Source organism: Ylistrum balloti, unplaced genomic scaffold (genome assembly GCF_031769215.1).
Source record: "Ylistrum balloti isolate Yb309-2 unplaced genomic scaffold, AGI_CSIRO_Ybal_v1 Utg369784, whole genome shotgun sequence".
NCBI lineage: Eukaryota > Metazoa > Mollusca > Bivalvia > Pectinida > Pectinidae > Ylistrum > Ylistrum balloti.
In genome coordinates this window covers 425,884-449,830 of record NW_026781971.1, presented here as the reverse complement: position 1 = coordinate 449,830, position 23,947 = coordinate 425,884, and the positions used below count along the sequence as shown (strand labels likewise).

Genomic DNA, 23,947 nt, shown 5'->3' with positions numbered 1-23,947 from the left:
GAATTCAAGCGAGTCATGTAAGTAAGGCGACATTGTCCTTATCAGTTTAGTATTATCGATTTTAATAGCTATCATGTGACCATTTCTGGACTAAAGGCATTTTAAAAATTTACATCATCCGGAGACAAGGTTTCTGTTCAAGAAATTAGAATATTTTAGCTGGAAATGAACATATTCAATTGAACATTTGGAGCGGGTGAGTGTATGTTAATTATATTTTTCAGGCTTGAAGCACATCTTCACTAATACATGATTATCAAATATATTGTAGACATGCTGACAGTGAACTCTACAGGAATTGTGTTGAGTGCTGATGAGGAATGGGGTGTAGTCCGTGGTCTTGAAACACTCAGTCAGCTTGTGACATATTATCATGGTCTGGTATAGTTAAAATTACTATCTGATATTACGTGACTCGTTGAGTCTAAAGAGAGAAATTTAGCTGATCCAATTTTATCTGCTTTCAATTTTATAAAGCATATTTCGCAATATATACGGTATATCAATACAAGTGCAGTATTATTGATTTCTAAACGTCTTAAATCACATATTTTTTAAGAGTGTGAAAAAGACAAAAAGTGAAAAAAAACCTTTCGTAAAACCCAATTTCAAAATCACACAACGAGCTGGATAATGAATTTAACTATTATCTAATGACGCAGAAAACTTGAATGGGACTTGATATAATTGTATACTATCTGTCTAAATTCAGTTCTTTATAAAGGAGACAATGATTGAAGACTTCCCCAGGTTTCCTCACAGGGGAGTTCTAATAGATTCTTCACGACATTACATACAGAAGGATGTCCTCTTTGACGTCTTGGTAGGTTACCAGTTTTTTTAATCTAGTATTATTTATTTGATTATTTTTTTAAAAAAAGTTTTAAAGATAAGAAAATCACCTATTTTTAAAATAGTGGAAATAGTTCTACGAACTATGTGTAAGGTTTTAGTCATAGAAGATTTATTAAAGTAGCAGTAAGTTTTCGATGTTCGAAAATAAAGTAGATCGAAAATAAAACTAGAATAATTATGCAAATTATTCAATGATCTGTAATTTTTTTTTAAATTTATGAATATATGATAAGGCAGATTGAGTCGTCAATATCTTCCTCACGGAGTTTTTGTTTAACTTAATCAACGTTTAAACGAAATATGAATAGAGACATCATGAATTATACATTGTCCAAGCATGTCTGTGCGTATTTTTAGCAACCCATAAACCATCTAGGGATACAAATAATGTACTTGTTTATATTGTTGACTTTGTACTGACAGGAAGGAATGGCGATAAACAAGATGAACGTTTTACACTGGCATCTGACAGATGACCAGTCATTCCCTTACAAAAGTGACGAATTTCCTGACTTCAGTCAAAAGGTGAGAACTGTATTTTACATACCTTAGTTTAAACAATATTTTATTCAATAATTAGCATTTAGTTACAGACAGGTACATTTAATCTTATGGGATGGGAAAACAAGCTTAAAGCTTATATTAATTCCTTTCCCATGTACATACAAAGACAAATATAAATCGGAAATGGAACACCTAACATCGACATTGGACGAAAAAGTAATATTTACACATAACAATAATATCTATAAACTTACGCACATGTGGTGGATAGAATTACAAAATGTAATTTCTAACTTAGGTTATGGTGCCTTAATTCATTGGTATGTAAAAAAAGGTTACCTTACAAAGCTTTCAGATCTATGAAACAATACATGATGTGTAGTATGGTAATAAGAACTAAAGGACCAAAACCATTAGGTAAAACGTTTACGGAGCTTGATATAATTTTGCACGGTCAAGAATATTTGTTCATTTTTCTGTTAAGAGTAAGTGTCGTTTCCCCATAATAGAGTTTTTCAGTTAGAGTAATATTTAGCTAAGTAAAGTAATTTGTCGAAGACCAGAAAACAACATCATATTTCAATTGCTTTTAGCCATGGTTTCGATATTTAGTTTTATTAAACAATCGAAATTATAATTTTTTGATATTTTTTACTACAGGGGGCATACAATCCAAACATGGTCTACACACGTGATGACATCAATGACGTCATAGAATATGCACGTCTCCGGGGCATCCGCGTCATACCAGAGTTTGATATACCAGGCAAGTTTATGCACAAAAGTCGTCTTCATGTTTTATTGCCTTTTCAGTCTATTCGCAATGTGAATACCCAAGTTTTGACAATATTTCTATGAATGCATTTTTGGTACGTAAATGTTTTCGCTCTCTGTCAATATTTTCGCAAAAAATGCAACTTTGCCAACACCAATTCCATGTTTTGATAAATCGATAATTCACAACAGACGTGTTTACTATTAAATATTTTGGTGTTTCTCAATTTTAGATATCTCTGTGTACAATAATATAGTCTTTTGTAGTTATGACTTGCTAACATTTTTTTCGCAAGTAATTATTTTTCTTAGGCGTTACTTGTGTTCGTTAGGTCATACATACTCCTGGGGTCTTTCCTATCCAAGCCTGCTGACCCAATGCTATCATAATAACAAACCAGTGCCAGCATTTCTCGGGCCGTTAGATCCTACCAACGAAAATGTGTTCAAAGTTCTCAGCAAACTACTCAAGGAAGTAACGAATGTGTTCAGGGATCGATTTGTTCATCTAGGCGGTGACGAAGTTAACACTAATTGTTGGTAAGTAAACAGTTCATATCTCTTTAACCCGATTTGGATTATAAGCTCACATTCTCGGAAGTTTTTGTATTTCAAATTGCAATCTACTTACTGCATTTTACCATAGCTTTTGACCTTGCTTTCGAACACTGGAGTTTCCTTGGTCGCCTCCTAGGCTTCCAAATTTAGGCTCTCAGCATCTCTGACGAGTCCTAGAGGGAAGAAATAGGTCTATGACTCAATTTCATTTATTGTTTGGCTCTACTGTATCTAACTCTAAATTTGCATGAAAAGGTGCAATTGACCTGTACGCCTTTGTTCATGTTTTTCTTTAATGAACTCGTTTTCAGGGAATCAAATCCAAACGTGTTAGAGCTATTCCGGGCGCTTTACATCAAAGATAATCTAAAATCCCAGCTAAGGCAATCTAAATCGACGCACTTTACCAACAACACCACTTCTACGAATATCACAGACCTTCTAACTGAAAATCAAATGTCAGCTGCCTTACGCAACAAAATCAAGTAAGTCTAATAGACACACCTATGCTACACAAATCATTTTGTACTATGCCCAATATGATGTTATAGACTTGCTGAGCCATAAGAACCATGTTGGTATATTTTCAACTAATCTATTAATACCTATCAATAAATATTCTTATAACATACATGGAAAGTTATTTAATTACTGTTACTGGCATTTATTTTACCGTAGAAATAACTTTTTATTAGATAACATATATATTGGTATTCGATTTCTATAAACGATGAACAAATGTCACTTGATAACACGTCAGAATAACTTAGTATGAAAGAATGAAGGTAATCATTAGACATATGACGAGCACTTTCAAGCAATTCCGATGATAACGGATATTAAATTGATGTATTATATTTCAGTATAGGTGTGTCTTTTGTATAACCGTCGATATTTCAGGTGGTAGACAGTGCTAGTCTCCACTAAATTAGTGGCAAGATTCAAAATATATACACATGTGCTTAAGGTTACTAAATTTATTGGTGTTATTGGAGAGATTTTGATATTTTGACCATAGTTTTACTTCCTTTATCGCTACAAGGTAAAAGTAATGCACTTAGCATCACTGACGAGTTCTAGAAGGACGAAACGGCTGTATGATGCAGTTTAATTAATTCTAGTTCAAAATTCATATTGACAGGCGATATGTGTATGTCTTTTGCAGAATCTTAAATGTGACATCATAATTAGTGACAATATACATTTAATACAATCATACAAAGAACCGATAGCGACACCAATATGCAATAATAATGTTTTAACATATCCATTTCAAATGTCCAACACTGAAATATTCTGCTTTCAGAAAACTGCACAAGATTATAAATTCATTAAAGATAGATGAACTTCTTCCGGCATATATCTGGGATTATTTCAACAACAGGTAAGATTAACAATACCCGCAGTTGTAGTCTGGATCATAACAATTAAGTTTCTTAGCTTTGTTTTTTTATCTTATTGCAGATTTATTTGTCTTACTGATGCAACAATCAAAACAGGAATGTATTTTTTCTGCTGCCGCTGCTAATGATGATATTTCTCTTTGTCTACAGATTAAAAGATAAATTAGATGTGATTGCACGTGACCGTGAGGTCGGCCTAGATGTCATTATGTGGCAGGATGGTTTACAACAAGGAGCAAACGTAAGTCTAACACTTAAACTCAGATATGATTTCTGTTTATCATACCAAATACTTATACATACAAAATAAAGCATTACAATAGTAATTTCTGATATCTTTCTTGTTAGAAGTGATAAGATAGTAATTGTTTTGTATTTATCAAAAGAAAGGTAGACATGCACCTTGCATTATCTAAGGTTGATTTTTTCACAAGAATTTCATTAATGTTACTTGGATTGCACCACAGCAGCTTCTGTCGATGTTTAACAGGTATGATATGTTATAGGTCATTCGAATTGTCGCATGGTTGAGAATATACACATGTACATCACATTCTTATATTTGTATGTCGTGTTTGCCAATATTTACACAACGGTTGATGTTTACACTTTTCTGTCTCATGTAGTCAATATTCATACGTCGCTTTTTGGTAATACTTGTGTATTTTATTTTCTAGATCCAAAAAGACACAATTATACAAGTGTGGAAATCAAATGCTCACGAAATTGGTACCATCGTCCGGAAAGGCTATCGCATCATTTTTTCCACGTGTTGGTACTTAGACCATGTACGAGGAGGTGTTCACTGGCAGGACTTTTACAATTGTGAACCAAACGGTATATATATGTATTTATATATATTTTATATGGTTCATTCTCAACAGAACAAAATGATATTAGACCTCCATTGCAAATTTGACAAATGGCACGTTCCCAAAATATATTAGTCAAGTATCTCTATTTACAATCATGATATTTATTGCACTATTTCTTTAAGTGGCAACATTATTGTCATCCAATAAATGCATTTAACTGAAAAAGTCGCAATTATTCAGGGCTCCAAAACTAATCCCTTAAAAATTGGATGGAATCGTGTTTTTATGCGTTTCATGGTTTCATAAACGTGTTGAAAAAAGGGTGAGGGAGGATACAAACACAAACAAAACGCAAAAATAATTTACTTTAATTATTCAAATTTATATTACTCAGAAATCGAGGCAATGGAGGGTACTCAGATTCTTGGTGGAGAGGCCTGTCTTTGGGGCGAGTACGTCAGCAATGAGATGGTGATGAGCATGCTGTGGTATGTGTCTATATTACTGATTGACGAGTCGGCAGGATAGTATGCTGGTGACACGCTAGCTGTTTACGAAAAGAGCATGTGCATAAAACATCGAAAAATCAATACAAATTTACAGGAATTGTATGTGCACATTGGCACAAATGCAAACAATATTAATTGAGAAGGAAAGAAAACTAACCTCAACCATCTTTCCATATTTCTGATTATTCTTTCGCTAGTCTCTTGTTGATTTTCTACTTTAATTGACCCTGACTTACATAGTGGTAGTTGTCGATGATGCGGAAGACGCTTTTACTTCCGGAACACACGGTTTTATTCTCCTTGTTCGTTTCAAATGTCTCTGTGTGAATGGTTTTCTGTTTAGGTTTTGGACTTGTTTGATCGATTTTGAGTTCCATTTCAAAATTCCTTAACACTCATTCATAAACCATGTACAGTATCTACCTGGTCATTGTGGCTAAGTAGTAATATCGTATCATATTTAGATCGTTTACTTTGTCTAGGCCACGTGGTTCAGCGGTTGCGGAGAAGCTATGGAGTAGCCGAAAGCCTAGAAGTCTAGTTGAGGTATCCAGGAGGTTATCAGAACAGCGCTGTCGTATGTTAAGGTAAGAGATATTCAATATGATAATATTAATATTTTCATTTCATAAACTTTTATTATGTTAGCAATAACAATCACTAATGATTTGCAGTATGATTCGGGTATGACACATATCGGCCACACAGTTGCCTTTTAGGCAAACGACTAGGGTTTGGTTCATAATCGAAAAATGTACGTGACCACTTGTTTGATCACATAGATTACCCGGATTCTGCATAATACCGCAACCCGCCCCTTCCCAAAATTTAATGATAAAATATACATAAAGGCAAACTTAAATTTTATGGTATTGTTGACGGACACTTTCACAAACATATATCTAATTCTATTATAGGCGTGGACTTGAAGTAGGATTCGCAAATGGACCAGAGTACTGCGTCAGAGGGAACACGGTCAGATCTAAACAATCACAACAAAATAAAAATCAACAATATTTTTCTGAAAACGAATTCGATAGTTTGATTGACAGACTAAAAAAATATACAGATGCCCCGAATGTGATTTATGTTTCTACTATTAGAGATAATACGGTAAGCATGAATGAGACAATGATGTCCTAAAATAGGGTGACAAAGATTTTACGGTATATATGATGTATGGTGTCACCATTGGAGATCATACGGTAAGCATGAATAAGACGATGATATCCTAAAATAGGGTGACAAAGATTTTACGGTATATGTGATGTATAGTGTCGCCAATAGAGATCATACGGTAAGCATGAATGAGACAATGATATCCTAAAATAGGGTGACAAAGATTTTACGGTATATGTGATGTAAGGTGCCACCATTAGAGATCATACGGTAAGCACGACGGAGAGCATGAGGGTCTAGATTATGAAATAGACTTTACACTATATATGATGTAGCTTTCTATCTGTACATGTTTATATTACATCATTAAAACAGTATACGGGACAATATATTTAAATCAATATAAAAGCAAATATGGTACATTTTAAGTATCAATGAAATCGCTTCTGTGGTTTTAAATGAGTATGCAAAATAAAACAGAAAGCATTTAAAGTGACCAAGTCTATTTATTGTAAGATCATTTTCCAAATCAACGAAATAGAATTTTATATGTGTATTTTCCTGTAAACATTCGTCCATTATTTGATAAACAGAAAAACTGACAGGAGATAAGGTTCGAAGGTTTGTAACCTCTTTAATGCCAATTTCAGTAAAAAGATATTTTACGGTAAAAATAAGTACATTTTGAAGCCTAAAATTGCTGTTTCTAAAACTTAATAATTATTAGCATTCACTGAGTAAACATGGTTTAAGATCGTTACACTGTGAAATCGTCAATTTTCGTGAGGAATTTGGTGGCGTCGTTTTTGTTGTTATTCTTAATCTTCACTCATGAATTCAATTTTCAATACCATTCAACTTTTACAGTTAGTATTCATGAATTCAATTAATCCCACGAAAATACACGATTTTAAGGAGTATGCCATGAAAGTAAAATGTAACGATTTATTTGAATTCAGTTGAGCATTAACTCATAAGATATATCAACAATTATCTTGCTGAATGTTTTCAACTCATTTTAATGTTTCTATGTTGCGTTTTCATCATTTTATTAAAGATAGTATTAGTTCATATTGCTAATATTTCGTCAGTCCATGTTTTATTGTAGTCAAACAATTAAGAAAATACAGACGGTAAGAAGGTATATACAAACTATTATGTTTATGTAGTATATGATTAACTTCACTCAACATGTTTGTCGGTTTTATGTTTTAGTTGATCCATTTGACGAGTCTAGCACTGTCTATGACTGGAGTACTATCTATCACGTTAATGATGTTACGTAGAAAGCATAGACGTTAAACAGTTTAACAGTTCTCTTAATCATCAAACACTTTAACAGTGTTTCCGGATTCATAACGTGCATCTGTGACGTCGATATACATTACCAGTGTTTCCGGATGTATAACGTGCATCTGTGACGTCAGCATACAGGGTTTCCGGATGTATAACGTGCATCTGTAGCGTCGATAAACATTAACAGTATTCCCGGATGTATAAAGTGCATCTGTGACGTCAGAATACAGTGTTCCCGGATGTATAACGAGCATCTGTGACGTCGTTATACATTAACAGTGTTCCCGGATGTTTGTTATGTTCCTGTGACGTAAAAATACATCAACAGTGTGAATTCCCGTATGTATGACATATGACTGTGACACAGACATACATTAAAAGTGTTTCCAAATGTATGACGTGTGTTTCAAGTGTAGTTATGTATCAATAATATTGTTTTGCTATGTTTTTGTCAATGCTTTCAATGAACACCTGAAAGTAAGAATTGTTTCTCGACTGCCTTAAAGATCATTCAAAGTTAAAATATAACGAGTGCAGGAGCGTTAGTGATATATTTTACTATTCATGACACATATATTAGACGTTCGAAACGAACCTACAAGGAGACGAGTTGAGGACACGTGACAACTTTGATACAAATACTATTCATGCATGCTTTAAAATTACTCTATGGACCTCAAATAAATAAAACATTGAATAAACTATTGAAAAAAATGATATAAATCTTCGGTTCATTGAGTGTGAAGAGATCTAGAGTAAATAGAATTATACATACATATATATATATATATATATATATATATATATATATATATATATATATATAATTTTCTAATGACAGGCTAATGTTCTGTTTCTGTCATGACATATAAAGAGAGCAAGATTGTGTCACGTGATGGTATATCACACAATGCATTTATGTTGAAGACAAACATTCCTGGAATTATATATCCTTTTGAAAGTAACGTTGATGACGTCATTTCTTCACCATTTTACAATAAGGGTTGGCGATGGTACAACGCCGAGATCGATAGGGAGAGTGACTTAAATAATGAAAATTGTAACCAATCGACCATCCATCATTATGACGTCATTTATAAATCCGAAAAGTTTCCGAGAATATGAAGGCAAAAATAAATACTAAGCCGCTTTATAAAGTACTCAGATATCCTTCGTGTTGTTTTTTGTTGAACACTGACACACATTGAACACTGAAACACACTGAACACTGACACACATTGAGGGCTGACACACAATGAGGACTTACACACTGATCACTGACACACATTGAACACTGAAACACACTGAACACTGGCATACATTGAGGACTGACACACATTGAACACTGAAACACACTGAACACTTACACACACTGAACACTGACACACATTGAACACTTACACACACTGAACACTTACACACATTGAACACTGACACACATTGAACACTGACACACATTGAACACTGAGACACATTGAACACTGAAACACACTGAACACTGACACACATTGAACACTGACACACATTGAACATTGACATACATTGAGGACTGATACGCATTGAACACTGACACACATTGAGGACTGACACACACTGAACACTGACATACAATGAACACTGACACACAATGAGGACTGACACACACTGAACACTGACACACACTGTACACTGTCATACATTGAGGACTGATACGCATTGAACACTGACACACATTGAACACTGAAACACACTGAACACTGACATACATTGAACACTGACATACATTGAGGACTGACACATTGAACACTGACACACATTGAACACTGACACACACTGAACACTTACACACATTGAACACTGACACACATTGAACACTGACACACACAGAACACTGACACACATTGAACACTGACACACATTGAACACTGACACACTAATGGCATAGATTTGATAACGATATAATCTTCTCCTGCAATACATTAATAAGAAGGATATTGGCATAATTAACAGTAAATAATTGACGCTTCAAGCTTTAGTTGTTATAACAAATAAAACAATACGTTAAGCTGGTATGTTACTACTAAGGAAAGGAATGTTCAATGTAAAATTAAAGTCATGAGATATATCAACTAAAGGGAAATCGAAGGAACAATTTGTGACTGCACTACATGATTAGACGATAAAGATATTTATTTCCAAATTATGAAATCTATTTTGGGGATATTACTCCACTAAACGTTTTGTTCAACCTTGTGAATAACAACATGCAACAACAAACTGGTCCAGAGAGACTTATTTCGTTTTAACATAACTGCACAAATTATTACGACCTATTTTGAATAAATGACATTCCTTCACAGCTTGGTTCCATTTTGTCATTAGTAGACATTCATTGATGTGTTATTCTGTCTATTTATTGGTATTATACGAAAGTATAATGTAGCAAAGACCTCGCTCATATCTACACTACAGATGGCCTTGAGTTTGGGTAGTTACTATTGCAGTAACCAACAGATGATTTGTACGTAAATCAGAGGTTTGGCTAATGATATCAAATAATATGAAACACATACTCGAAAAAGATTCACCGGGTAACTTGGGACATTATCCAGTACTTTAAAATTATTCATTTTAGTGAGGTATTTATTTGCTTTGATTTCCTGGTTATTATAGTTACACGAATGTTAACAAGTCAATCCATTGTTACAACTGTTAAATTTCTTGACTTTAACGAAATCAAATGCACATGAAATGGTTTTTCTTTATAATCCACGAAATTTGAGTCCCACGAAAACATCGGTTTTTACAACAAAGTAATGATAAGACAAACACTTTGAATTCATGAAATTGGGCATCCGCAAATCGTGTTCGATCCATCCAAGCTTACCCTAGATATACTGTATACTGAATTCATTTAAATACATATTCAATTGTGTTAAAAAATAGACACTTCATTTATCGATAGAGATTCACAGAAACACGCCGTAATATTTTTTGAAGATGTGCCACGAAAATCATGATTATTTCACAATATATCTATGTTACCGTATAGCTTTACTAGAGGAACGCAAAATTTCAAACTCTGTTTGAGATATGAAATGTTGTTTGTACAATAATGTTTGCGGTTACTTGTAATATGGCCGTCAAATAGTGCTTCTACTGACTGACAGAGATATTAACAACAGATCGATCAATAGCGCCGCTGTGATTCTATAGACTACAGGTCGGTCTCAATCTGGTCAGTCAACCATGCGTGGTCTGAGTTGGACTCTTAAGAACGGTATGCTTAATGAAATCTTCGACAATTCATCAAAACATTCATACATTAAAACCACAAATATATGTCTTTGAAATTAAAAGTAAAGTTTCACAAAAAAAAATATTTTGCTGTAAATGAAATATCAACATAAACTGTGATTGGATCTTAAGGTTAACGTTAGATATCAATTATCATGCAAAGTCATGCAGATATACATGCTACAGTTAGACTAATTTATCTGACAGATGATCTTCTGTCTGGTAATTCTAGATTTAACTTTAGTGTTGCCTGTTCCAGCTCGGACCGCAGAGCGCTTATCTCATTTATCATCGGTAATCAAGGCACATGTGTCTTACTGCAAAGAGCACTGCATACATAGAAGTTTAAAGACAAGGGAAGTGAAGAAATTGTTATTGACGGCGCACGGGTAAGCTGTGACATTCATTATTTTTTGTATTTTTTTTTACGTTTCTAAGATTTAAATGCGGTGTCTTAAGATATAGATATGAAACGAAAGACTTTATTAAGTAAGTCTGACATTTAATATAAAAATGAAAGTTTAAAATCTGTCGTTCTAATTATTCCAATAATTATTATAATTCTGTTAATGTCTTGAAAATTTATATATCTGTTTCATAAGTATACTAATTTTGATAATAACACTGAACACGTAAAATAACAAGGGCTGATAAAATGCAGTTTGAAACTACAAAACAAGAAGAGTTATCTACCTTTTTATGGCTGAAGGAACATAAAACAACTTACGAAAGAATAATTTATACTTAATACTTATATGTATAAATTGAATGCACGCGTTCAATTAACCTTCTTTAATAGTCTGTTACTGTCAATCAATTAAACATATTGCAGAAAAATCGAAATAAAAGTCTAAATCACATTTCGATACCTGTTTATAAATTTCTTCTTAAAAAAATTCGCAAGGTGTGTTACATCACACAGCGTGTTAGTATTTCAATGTGTACTGAAATTGTATATAAACTATTTCAGAAAAAAAATATTAAAGAAAGGAAAAACCTAGAAGGAATTTTTTTTCTTGAGTCTTTCGCTTAATGCTAGATACGATATGCATCAAATTTCGTCTCTTTATTATCATTATTACATTCTTAACGGCCCGTCAACAGATAAAAGGTCATTAGGGACAAAATGTCGTCCCGGAGTCATGGATGTCAATTTTCCATATGTAGGATTCCAAGGATAGATTTTTTAAAACACATATGAAAGTGTCAGTGAGTTCAAATATAAAAATTGTAGATGGTGTTATTATTAGCTTGGTTTATATTATTGTTTGTCGAAAAAAGACATCTTCCATGTCTGCCGAGGGCCTAACTATATTCAACAACAGAAGTATCACGTGACCTCTCTACAGGTGATGAAAATAGATGAATCCTGCCTACTGCTGACAACGATTATTTACACGGTGCGATGTCTACCACTAGATGTCGCGCCAAACAGAGAGGAAGACCTCAACATCATAGAACAACTGCGTAAAGAGATATCTTCCTTGTCTGAGCAGTGGATTGTTCACGCAAATGGTAAGTTTAAGTTTTTGCAAAAAAAGATACATTTTACAAAGAACCGAAAAAATATTCCGTAGTAAGACTATATAATAAACCATACTTTGATGAAGATAATCAAAAGAAATCAAGCCCTTTCATCAATAAATAAATATCAATTTGTCACATTATCAGTGAATATTAATGTGACTCATTTATCAATGAATATTAATTCGATTAATCAATTAATATATATCAATTTTACTCATTTATTAATTGATTTTAATGCGACTCATTTATCAATTACTATAAATTTGATTCATTATCAATGGATATCAATTTTAATAATTTGTCAGTTAACATTAATGCGACTCATTAATTAATTCGACCCATTTATCTGTGAAAATTAATGCGACTAATGAATGAATATAAATCCATTTGACTCATTAATGAGTGGATATTAATTTTTATAAAAGAAATCAATTTGTCTCATTTATTAAAGAAAATCAATTTGACGCATTTAACAATGTATAGCAATCCGACTCATTCGTCATTTTAAGAGTATTTTTGTGCTTCTACAAGTTCGTGTTAAAAACATAATGATAAAGATTGTGATATTAAGGCATTGTCATAGAAAGATTAAACCAGAGTAATCATACTGAATAATGACCCAGGTCGTTAACGACAAATAATGATTCTGCAACTTTAATAGCTGCATGCTTTAGCACATTTCAATAAGAAGGGATTTATTTTCTGTTTAATCGTGCAGTCAGCGAGAAGTCAATCAAAATAAATGATGCCATCAACTGGCAAAGAGGCCCTGATAGTTATGAAGTCACTTTTGATGGCCTACGAAATCCAGTCAACATTCGCCGATCTCTTAGATCCTCTATAGCCGAGCCTTGGCCGATACCACGCGTGTTCAAACCGACGAAAACCTTGTACAGACTTCACGCTCACAACTTCTCTATTGAGGTCAAATCACACTCATGTGACGTCATAAATGATGCCATCCTTCGTTATAATAGAACACTGTTCGAAGACTCCATTGAAGTATCTGAGGAGAACTATTTCAATGCACCAAAATCTAAAATCAAAGATGAAATGAGACTTGATTTAAACTTTATTGACGTACCTTCCGTGCCCTACCTACACATCCGTATAGAACGGGACTGTGTTGCCTACCCTAGCGCCTCCTCAGATGAATCATGTAAGTGGTTGCTAAGCAATTCCTCGTTATTGTGACTTCCAGGTTGTTGCAATTCTTTTAAAAACAACACTGTTTCTTTAATGTAAACATATACACTTTATTCACAGTAACAGGTATATTTTTCAGACTGATGTTCGTTTAGAATTTCCGTTGTTTCATCCAGTGCCTGATATAAATGTGGTCATGTCTCTTCTGTCAGTTTCAATAGTGTATTATTATCTTCAAACGGTAACTCTTTTTATCAGTAGCCGTCGCTGATATTACAGATTAGACGTAATAATGCTGGTGAGGATTTTTACTCATATTCAGTATCAACAGTGCTTTGATCGGATTTTTTTTTAAATATTCGAAATGAGGAAAAGTTCGATCTTCGTGATACATTATTAATGATTAATTCTTCTCCTTGTTTCGAGAACCAAATATTCTCATTTCAATGTATAGAACTCGCACGAAAAAGAAAAATCTTTTCTTCTGTTTGGCATCTTGTTCTTCAGTGTTGGATAACGTTACTTTGTCCTCTCCTTTCTTATTTCGGGTAGATCGGTTGACGGTAGCTCCCACTGGAATAAAACTAGAAGCAGATGAGGCTTGGGGAGTGATTAGAGGGCTAGAAACTTTAAGTCAGTTAGTAGTCATCAAAGCCGGACAGGTATGTTTGCGTTTTTGTCCCTCATTCAATTTTTACATAAGTTATTACGTATCATAAGCGACTGATTGATAATTCCAATGGAATTCAATTATCTGCAGAAGAGATAGAAGAGAAATACCTCATAAAATACTATACAAATATAATGTCAATACAATAAACATGATTCGAAAAGATAAATATGGCTGATTCGCCGGTAGGTCTGTATAGAATGCATCATGTCGATCGTCACATAAATAGCTGGTCAAGATTAACATACATCGGGTTTTATCTCATTTCAGTTCTACATCCGCCAAACTGTAATACGTGATGCTCCTCGGTATAAGTATAGGGGCTTCCTACTGGATACTGCCAGACACTTCATCACAAAACAGGTCATATTGGATGTTTTGGTGCGTACTTCTTCTTCATTATTATTATATTTAAAAAATAATGGTTTAACCGGTAAATTCCTACACGTATGTCAAATCTTAAAAACAATTAAGCAAAACGCACGTTTTTGCATGGAAATTATCGAGTTCACAATCCTTACAATCTTAATTAATCTTTTTCGTGGTTTAATTTCATTGTCGAAAATTATAAAAATAAAATGTTCCATTTGAAATAAAACTCTTACAGTATGTTTTGCTAAGATCAAGCGTTACATACGTCGAGGATAATTTTAACTGAAATACACTTAAGATTCATTGGCTACGTTACTGTTTTACTCTCCTGGTTTTATACAGGTATCGGCAATGGGCTGATTATAACATTAAAATCTCAATATAAGAGGTTATTTTTAACCCTCAAGAGTCATAAGTTTCAGTTGAAATAAAAATGTTTACTTTTTGAAGTTTGCTTCATCATAACTTTCCCCAGCTTTAGATTTTACATGGAAGTGAAAATGGAAGAGAAATTGATCAAGAAGTTCATTCTTTAACTACATTTAAACTTTGTTAATAAAACCTGGCTACAGACACCATCATAGTAGCCAGAGTATATCAAATATTAGTCTAATTTTATTATAATCTTCTTTTTTTCCAGGAAGGAATGGCTCAAAACAAGTTGAATGTGCTGCACTGGCATATGGTTGACGACCAGTCCTTCCCGTTCAAAAGTGATAAATTTCCCGATCTCAGCAAAAACGTATTTCACCATCAATACCATTGCATTTTCTATTATACCAAACTTATGTCATTGACATATAGTTGTTTTTCGCTTCGTTAGGTTATTCAACAAGGAATTTTGATACGTATTAATATCTATAGAGTTTCGTTAACATTTGAGCTTTCGTATTTTCCTGTCACACATTGCATGCTTCCAAAACTTAAAGCACCAACACTCTGAAATTAACAGAATAACTGGATAACAAGAATTCAAATCGAGGCTCTGATCATGATTAGCTTTGTTTCTTTTTTCTCACTTAAAATAAGGGTGCGTATCATTCAACGATGGTTTACACCAGCAATGACGTCGCGGACATCATCGAATTCGCACGACTTCGTGGAATACGCGTGATACCAGAGTTCGATACACCAGGTGTATATTTATATATATTTCATATGATTTTACTGTCAATATCAAGATGTATTATCAGGTCGTCGGAGAAAAGTCAAGATATCTTTTTGTCAATCACTGTTTTAAGAAATTAATTCAAATAATGGATATTATTTTGAAATAAATTATTCAAACAAGCAAAAGAAAACTTATCTTTCCGGCTGAATTTCAAACATGAAATTGGCATTGGCATGAAATTTTGATATCGTTCTTGTGTGAATTAGTATTTGAAAGTTTGTATTTATATAGATGTATTCACAAATGGATAATTTATTCGTTACTTGATATCGTACATGGAATGGTATGATCGTTAAGAATCCCGTAGTATTTCCGGCCTGGAGTTCTCAGGAAAAACAAAACTTTGACGTACGCCTTGCTAGAGTAATCAGTCTTCATTTTTTCTGTACAAGGGAAGTAATGATACTAACACTAGCTCATTTAGTGTTAGATATATCTCCAAAGGAACAAATCCTTTTCAATTCATTTTGCAGGTCTTAACTATATGATTGCGATCATGTGGTATCCGACAACAGTCTTGCACTTTTAAATAGCAGTACATCTGAGACGATTTGACAACAAGTCTGTTGTCTATTGTCGTTCAAACGGGTTTTGTATATATGGCTTTCTTTCATCTAAAACATACAATTTGCATTTTATTCTAATATATTGATATTTTTTCCATAAAGGTCATACGTATTCGTGGGGATTTTACAATCCCGATCTGTTGACCCAGTGTTACCCCGGGAAATCAGAGGCTGTACCGGGTTACCTTGGACCCATGGATCCCTCCAATGAACATTTGTATTCTTTTCTAACCGAATTTTTCAAGGAGGTGCTTACATTGTTTAAAGATCCTTACATCCACTTAGGAAATGATGAAGTTTTCAAGGAATGTTGGTATGTACTTACGTTCGTAGTTATCAGAATCGTTTCATAAAAAAAGAAAAAAGAAACAAAACTAAAACTATTTTGAGAGATGCTTTAAAATGCGTCAAAGGTGTTTCAACAATATTGAATAAAAGGTACCCACGGAGGTCTTTCAGGATTTTTTATCATTAAGACTGACAAGTCAGTCCGTCCCCTACAAACAGGATTTATAACAGTGTGAAAAGTTTGAGATGCAAGCAAGTCTTTTTTACACTCGGTGCTCGAAGGTATTTAAATCATCCATGTATGTTCTTTAATTTGGGATGTATTCAATATCTTGACAAGAACATGACATTATAACAAATAAAAGTCATTATGAGATTTAACTATTCATTTAATGTTTGGAGTTCTTTATTTCAAATGAATTATTAATCTATTAATAGTATCCCTCTCTTCGCAGCCTTTGTTATTGCCATATGTATATTTCCAATCAGTCTGTTCGATACCAATATGGCTGTTTCTGTCTCATTGCTTATATTTTATTAAAAATTCGTTTTGTGCTTTTTTCTCGTGTGTTTTTCATCCAGGGCATCAAATCCTAAGGTCATAAATTTATTCCGTAGACTTTACCTAGAGGAGGGAATGGAGAATATAAAGGCGACGGAGAGCAGACAAAACTCAACAGTAGACATCGATATGCGGTTGGTTGCCCTTTACCTGATTAGTAGTAATTAGTACTATGAGCATCTATGCGAGAATATCATTTCAGCATGATGGTCCAAATTGAGTATCTATAAATGGAGAATTAAACCCATTATCCCTCATTGACGAAAACTTAAGAAAAACAAAACGAAGAAACGAATACTGCAGCTCCTGTTTCTTTCAGTTTAATTAGAAATATGGCGATTACGATCTACATCTGCCATCATTAATGTAAAAACAAAGTTGGAAGCTTTCATTACTCGTCTTTCAAAACCTTTTCGTGCTGCGACATTAAGTCATCTGAAATCTCACGATATTTGAACGAGGTTTAATTTCACGACACGAGATTCAAAGGAGGGAAATAACTTTTTCCGCAAAAGTTATATCTCTTATTGACGCCTTGTAAAAATGAGTTCATAATCGTTTTAATTAAGATTCTAAATCTTAAATATCTTCAAAAGTAGACGGAACACTTTCAAACCTGTTACGTTGTACAAGTATATTCTCTATAGATCAACTTATACAGATACTGTTAAATCATTAAGTATTGTTGGGCTTTCATTTTCATTGATTTTGTGGATATTCTTCATTACGAATTCAGGAATAAAGCTTGTTTTATTCATTTTAGTATCAATTGATTTCATGAGTGAAATCAAATGTCAACGAATTAATCAGAATTTTGAAAAACTACTAAATTTGAGCCTCAAAGAAGCAAATATATGTATATATTCATAGAAACACTTCTATGCCAGCCGTGAGGACCAGGATCTGCAAAATTTCTCAAATTGCTTTAGCGGTCACAATTTGATTACAAAACTCAAAAAGAATTTTTAGAACTTTTGTTGGATCTTTGTAGATTTTCTTAACACAAATCGACGAAAACTTAATTTCATAATGACATCAATTTGTTTTATATTCACTTCTACCATTTTATAGATTACTTAACAGGACTTTACGTACCATGACAGTGGAAAATCAAGACCAGTTGTTACCAAAATATGTATGGGAATACTTTCTGAAAAGGTTAGTTTTCAAATGTTTATTATTACAATGAGTTTAATTCAGGACCATTTTCTTGTTGTGTCGAACTACACACACCTAAAGATTTAACATACAACTTGTAAAATTGATTTATCATTTAAATATTTTGGATAAATTTTCATATAGAATCCTATGAAAATATTCTACAAAACACCAGTCAAGTATACACTAAAACAAGGGACCAAAGTTATTGATCGTACGGTCTTTGCAAAAACAACAGTGCAAAAATGTACCTTGCTTATTTCGCCATCCCCTTAGCAAGGCTGAAAAATCTACGGAATACATTAATGTTATCTATCATTCTTATGAATGATGTTTAGCTCAATACGATCATATAAAGACATAAAACTTATCAAGTCTTAAACATCCATAAACATCGCTTTTAAAAACATAATTTCAACAGAAATTGTTTGGAATTTCACGTCATGGCGACAGCTTGTCATTATGCTATGAAAATTGTTATCTACCAATATAGGATGCAAAAAGTGTTCAAGAAGTTGCAAAATGTCCGAGAAGAAAAACTGGACTTTATTATGTGGGAGGATGCCCTTCATGAAAACGTAAAGGTAACAAAATTGGCAATTTCGTCAATCACAGTGTATTACTGTATATTTTTTCCCGATGGTTCAGATTAGAAAACATAAAATTTACAATTTTCATCCTTAATTATTTCATATTTCTAGGTATCTGTGGTATCTAAGCGATTTTCATTCATCTTTGAAAAATAGTGAAATGTAAATCCCGCAAAAATAACATCCTTTACAGTAATCTATGCTAATAAAGAAGAAGAACACTCACCTAGTTATTTTTCATTGTTTTGACTTTTTAGATCCCAAAGGACACCATTATCCAGGTGTGGCGAACAAACGAATATACGAGACAAATTTTGTTGAAAGGTTACCGTGTTATATACTCGTACTGTTGGTACCTCGATAGAGTGGATCCCGGCGTTCACTGGCACAAGTTTTATCAGTGTGATCCTTACGGTATGTATATGTCTCTGCAATAACTGATGGGGAAATCAGAAAAAAAAAACTTTATTAAAAATTAATTTTTTCTGAAGAATTCCAAGATTGTTTACGTGCATTTGACTGTGATGACAGTTTGGATACTTTTTACTTTTGGCGCATCATCCATTCTTTCATACTGCTTTGAATGTTGTCTACTTTGAAACTTTTAAACTATTCTTTAAAGAAGTAAAGTCGTCATCAATACCTGCTTTCGATATTTTAAAGTCAGTATTAGCCACAAATGAGGACTCGTTAATTAAAAGGTCATCAGTAACTTTACATAAATACTTACCAATAATTTACAAAAGATGGGTGCCACTTTTGCTGTAAGAACTGATTGACTTTCTGAACTTTTTGTTATTTGTATGCTGACTTTAGAGGTGATTTGTGTCCTTTATACCACACCCATTTACTCGTTAGAAAAGAAAGAAATCAACAACTCATGAACTGTCTTGCTGCCATCTATTTGTAACCAACATCACGCCCCTGTTTAAACCATGAAATTGTTTGCAATAAACCTACCCAGGGGGAAAAATTATTCATAAAATGGGGGAAATTTAGCATCTCTTCTTTTTTCAGTCAGGACGTTCATGTTTATGTTTTTCTTAAATAGTAACTAAGATATCAGTTTCTATTTTTAGGTTCACTAATTTTGTATACTGCAGGTAATGGTCGATATGCGAATGACAAGTCCATCATCGGAGGAGAAGTATGTATGTGGGGAGAGTACATGTCCAGCGAAATGTTGATGAAATGGCTCTGGTAGGTAAATACATGTTACATGCATCTAGGGTGATTGAAAAGTTGTTAGTATAATGTATATGTTCAGTTAAGCAAATTTTATTGACAAGACTGCATAGTCAATTGGATCGAACAAAATGCAAATGCTATCGTCAAAAGCCGACGTAAACAATGAGTAATAGATAGATAATTAGTTGTATGACATGATTTCAGATCTTTCTGAAATGAAAACTCAATGTAGAAAACTAAGATTAAATAATGGAACAGGGGAAGTAACTCGTGATGAAAATAAATCAAACACCCCATATACATTGACTCATACATAAAGCGCGCAAATTTAGGACCATCAAAAATGTATTTATCAAATCCCTGATAAAATTTGTGTGACACAAACTCACCTAAACAACAGCAAAATGTGTGGTGCGTTATTACACTATACAGCTATACATTGTACATTCTATAAATAATTTTACTGTGTAGGCGGCGTGTAAACCAAGATGTTCATGTTAGGATACATTATTTAGGAAATCAACATTTACCAAATGAATTGTGGTGACAGATTTTACAAAACAAATATATAATTAATACTGATATTTTACTAGATGTAGTTTATGTCATTATTTGGCTCTATAGTGTATTAAATTTGCACAACGGCTTTATTAACTTGTGTGTCTTTTGTTCCGTGTACAGGATTGTAGTTGATAGACACTACTGGTGGACTTAAATCCCCGCGATTGACCGCAACCTCCAAGTCACGTTTTAATTAATTTGAATAATGCCATGTTTTACATATTATGTACTTAATTAGTACATTATTTTATGATTATCTAATATATGAGAAATTATCGAATTATGTGGGCTAATGAATCTGTTCATCGAAATTTTGAAATTGTTTTCGATTATCTTTTTCTTTATATCCAAATGTGCTACTATTCATATGTGTCTTTCGTTCAATCTTTGATAGGCCTCGTGGATCCGCCGCAGCAGAGCGTCTTTGGAGCAGAAGAGAGGACACCTTCGATCTATTCTATGCCGCTAGAAGATTAGAAGAGCACAGGTGTCGTATGCTCAGGTAACATAGATATATACCTATGAAGTAATGTGATGTTTTTACATGCTTGAGTAAAATATATAAGTGTGTTGAACTCGTGCATCAAAGTGTGCTTCAATAGCATACTTTTTTTCTCTTTCATTATAACAGTCAAGTATGATAAATCACAAATTATAATGTCACAACATCAAACAGCCGTGGTAAGTAATTTGTAGACAAAAAAATGCTCGTCACATATATTTAGTTTAAAACAAGACATTACTGCGAAACAAAGGTTAAGATGTTAAATGTTTAAATTTTGGATGCCTCTCCAGAATTGTGGAAATTGTTTACGCTTAAAAAAATTTTAATTGATATGTAACATAAGTCCGTACTTGATTATCCATGTTTTAAATCGTAATATATATGGGATATAAAGAATTCCAATGGCACTTACGTTATTAGTGGGTTATAACATCTGTTTGATCAAATTTAGGAGAGGCCTCGACACTGGTTTCGCCAACGGTCCTGAATTCTGTCTGAGGAATACCAAGCGTAAATCACGTGATAGAAACCATGACACATATCCATCAGCCAATCAGAACTCTGTTTTCCAACATCCAGTGAAATCTCGTGTACTAGCGATTCCATGGAATTCAGACAGAGAGGTATAAAAATTTCTGACGTCATTGATTTTTGTTTGGTCAATCATTAACTTAAATCATCTCTGTTCGGAAATCTTTAATATTTTTTATTATAACGTGTTTATTGTATTTCAGGTGATGTACCTTTTCTATCTGACGTCAGCATCGGTGTTGTTTGTGGTATTCCTGATATATTCACAAGGAAAGAGGAGACTTCTTAAGTGTCGATAGTGCACTTTAATTTAACTAGAAATGTGAAAAAACAATCTCATGTACCGCGAAAAATGACCAAATGGTCAAATAATGTTTATTATGTAAAAATTACACCACATTATTGTCTTGTTTTATTTTAGACAATAAAGAAAGGATATCGAAATGTTTGGGTATTTGAAGTTTGTTGTTGAATCACACCATCAGAATTTTAACAAGGGATCTGAGAGCACATCGCCTCTATGTATATAATCAGTAAATACGTTATCTCCTTTCTATGGACATTTCTACGTTTGGATAAAGTATATCCCATTACATATTTTTATTTCATGATTAAATCAATTAAATTGTATATAATATTCCATCGAAGTGATTTATGTTATAAACAGGGCGATACACAAAGCTACACACATTTCAACTTAAAAAATATTTAGTTGTTACATCCCATAAGATAACAAGGTGGTTACCGTCGTTGTATATCGAGTTAATTGTACCCTGGATAACATTTTAACATCAACTACCTTGGATATTATTCCAGTGTGTATTGAGAGGTTTAAAGGATTAAATATGAGATAAAATAAAAAGAAAATAACAATACATGATTATTCCGATATTTCCATTTCAAGATATCTTGAATATATTTTCAGTGTCCTGATTGATTTTTTTTCAACTTTTGATCTGCACGTTATTTCATTTAATTTGTATATACGAGAGTAGTAATGACACCCAGTTTAGATATGATCCATACTAAATCGGAGATATTTCAGCGATCAGTCAAAGTTAACATCTGTGTTATTGTAGACTTCATGAAGCATACATGTAGGTTTCTCACCATCCCCAATCCACTGATACAAGGTCGGGCACATTAGAATAATGAAGGTATCGTGAATTACTCAATGCTAAGAATATATAATTTCAGAAAACAGGGATAAAAAATTCTTCAGAGGATAACACAGTGAGTTACGTATAAAGTAATAATTCAATATTGCTGATTCTATATTTAACCATTAACACGAAAAAGCAAAATATCTCGAAGTAAACTCGGTATTCTATTCCTCGAATTCATGTGATAAGGAAAGAGATCGCCTGCCCAGCCACGTGAATTCGCCGGTTTCCTCCTCCAATACGACCCCTCACGCGCGTACTCCCGGGCCAAGGAGAATGACTAGGAGAAATGGAAGAATTTTTTTCTCCAAATTGTTATAAAATAAATACAGTTTATAGTAACTTATATAATAACTTTATGGTGTTTCTTTTAATATGTCGTTGCTTCAATAAAGACAAACTTCATACTGCATTACCTTTACCTAAAGGTAGAAAATATTAAGCTCTGAAGGACATCCCTATTTATTTGTTATTGTGTATAGAATATTCAAGTACAGTTCCTAGATATAATACTGTTCAGTATTCAAAATAAATAATTTTATTATCATTGTATATTTAATTGTAACATTATAACGTTTGCTGACCACCAAAGGAACAGAAATAACAGTTGTACATTGTCTCATCTAAATTTTGATATTTATTTCTATTTTGATTATTCTCAGACGTCTCATAGACATCACAAGTTAGGGATCAATTACGGATCCTTGAATGGCGAAACCGATGTACGATACAGTTAAATTATAAGTTTTGACTCAATTATTTCTTATTCTTGTATTCATGGGTTTGTCAGCTCTTGATTTTAAAAAGTAGTGATTTTAAGACTAGTACATCAAAGCAAGA

General features: G+C 33.2%; 1 protein-coding gene across 1 annotated transcript; it reads left to right on the top strand.

Annotated features, from left to right (window-relative positions):
• Positions 1-19,012: 19,012 nt before the first annotated feature.
• LOC132544224 (beta-hexosaminidase subunit beta-like) lies at positions 19,013-22,243 on the top strand. The gene is made up of 6 exons (XM_060207796.1): positions 19,013-19,153; positions 19,417-19,573; positions 20,263-20,359; positions 21,303-21,410; positions 21,865-22,036; positions 22,148-22,243. The coding sequence occupies exons 1-6, from the start codon at positions 19,013-19,015 to the stop codon at positions 22,241-22,243; spliced, it is 771 nt and encodes a 256-aa protein (XP_060063779.1).
• Positions 22,244-23,947: the final 1,704 nt, after the last annotated feature.

Excerpts from the sequence above, each read along its gene's own strand:
- LOC132544224 (XM_060207796.1), top strand. The coding sequence starts at position 19,013 with ATGGCGACAGCTTGTCATTATGCTATGAAAATTGTTATCTACCAATAT. Across the intron at positions 20,360-21,302 it reads ATGTTGATGAAATGGCTCTG|GCCTCGTGGATCCGCCGCAG; the intron begins GTAGGTAAATAC and ends AATCTTTGATAG. Across the intron at positions 21,411-21,864 it reads CACAGGTGTCGTATGCTCAG|GAGAGGCCTCGACACTGGTT; the intron begins GTAACATAGATA and ends GATCAAATTTAG.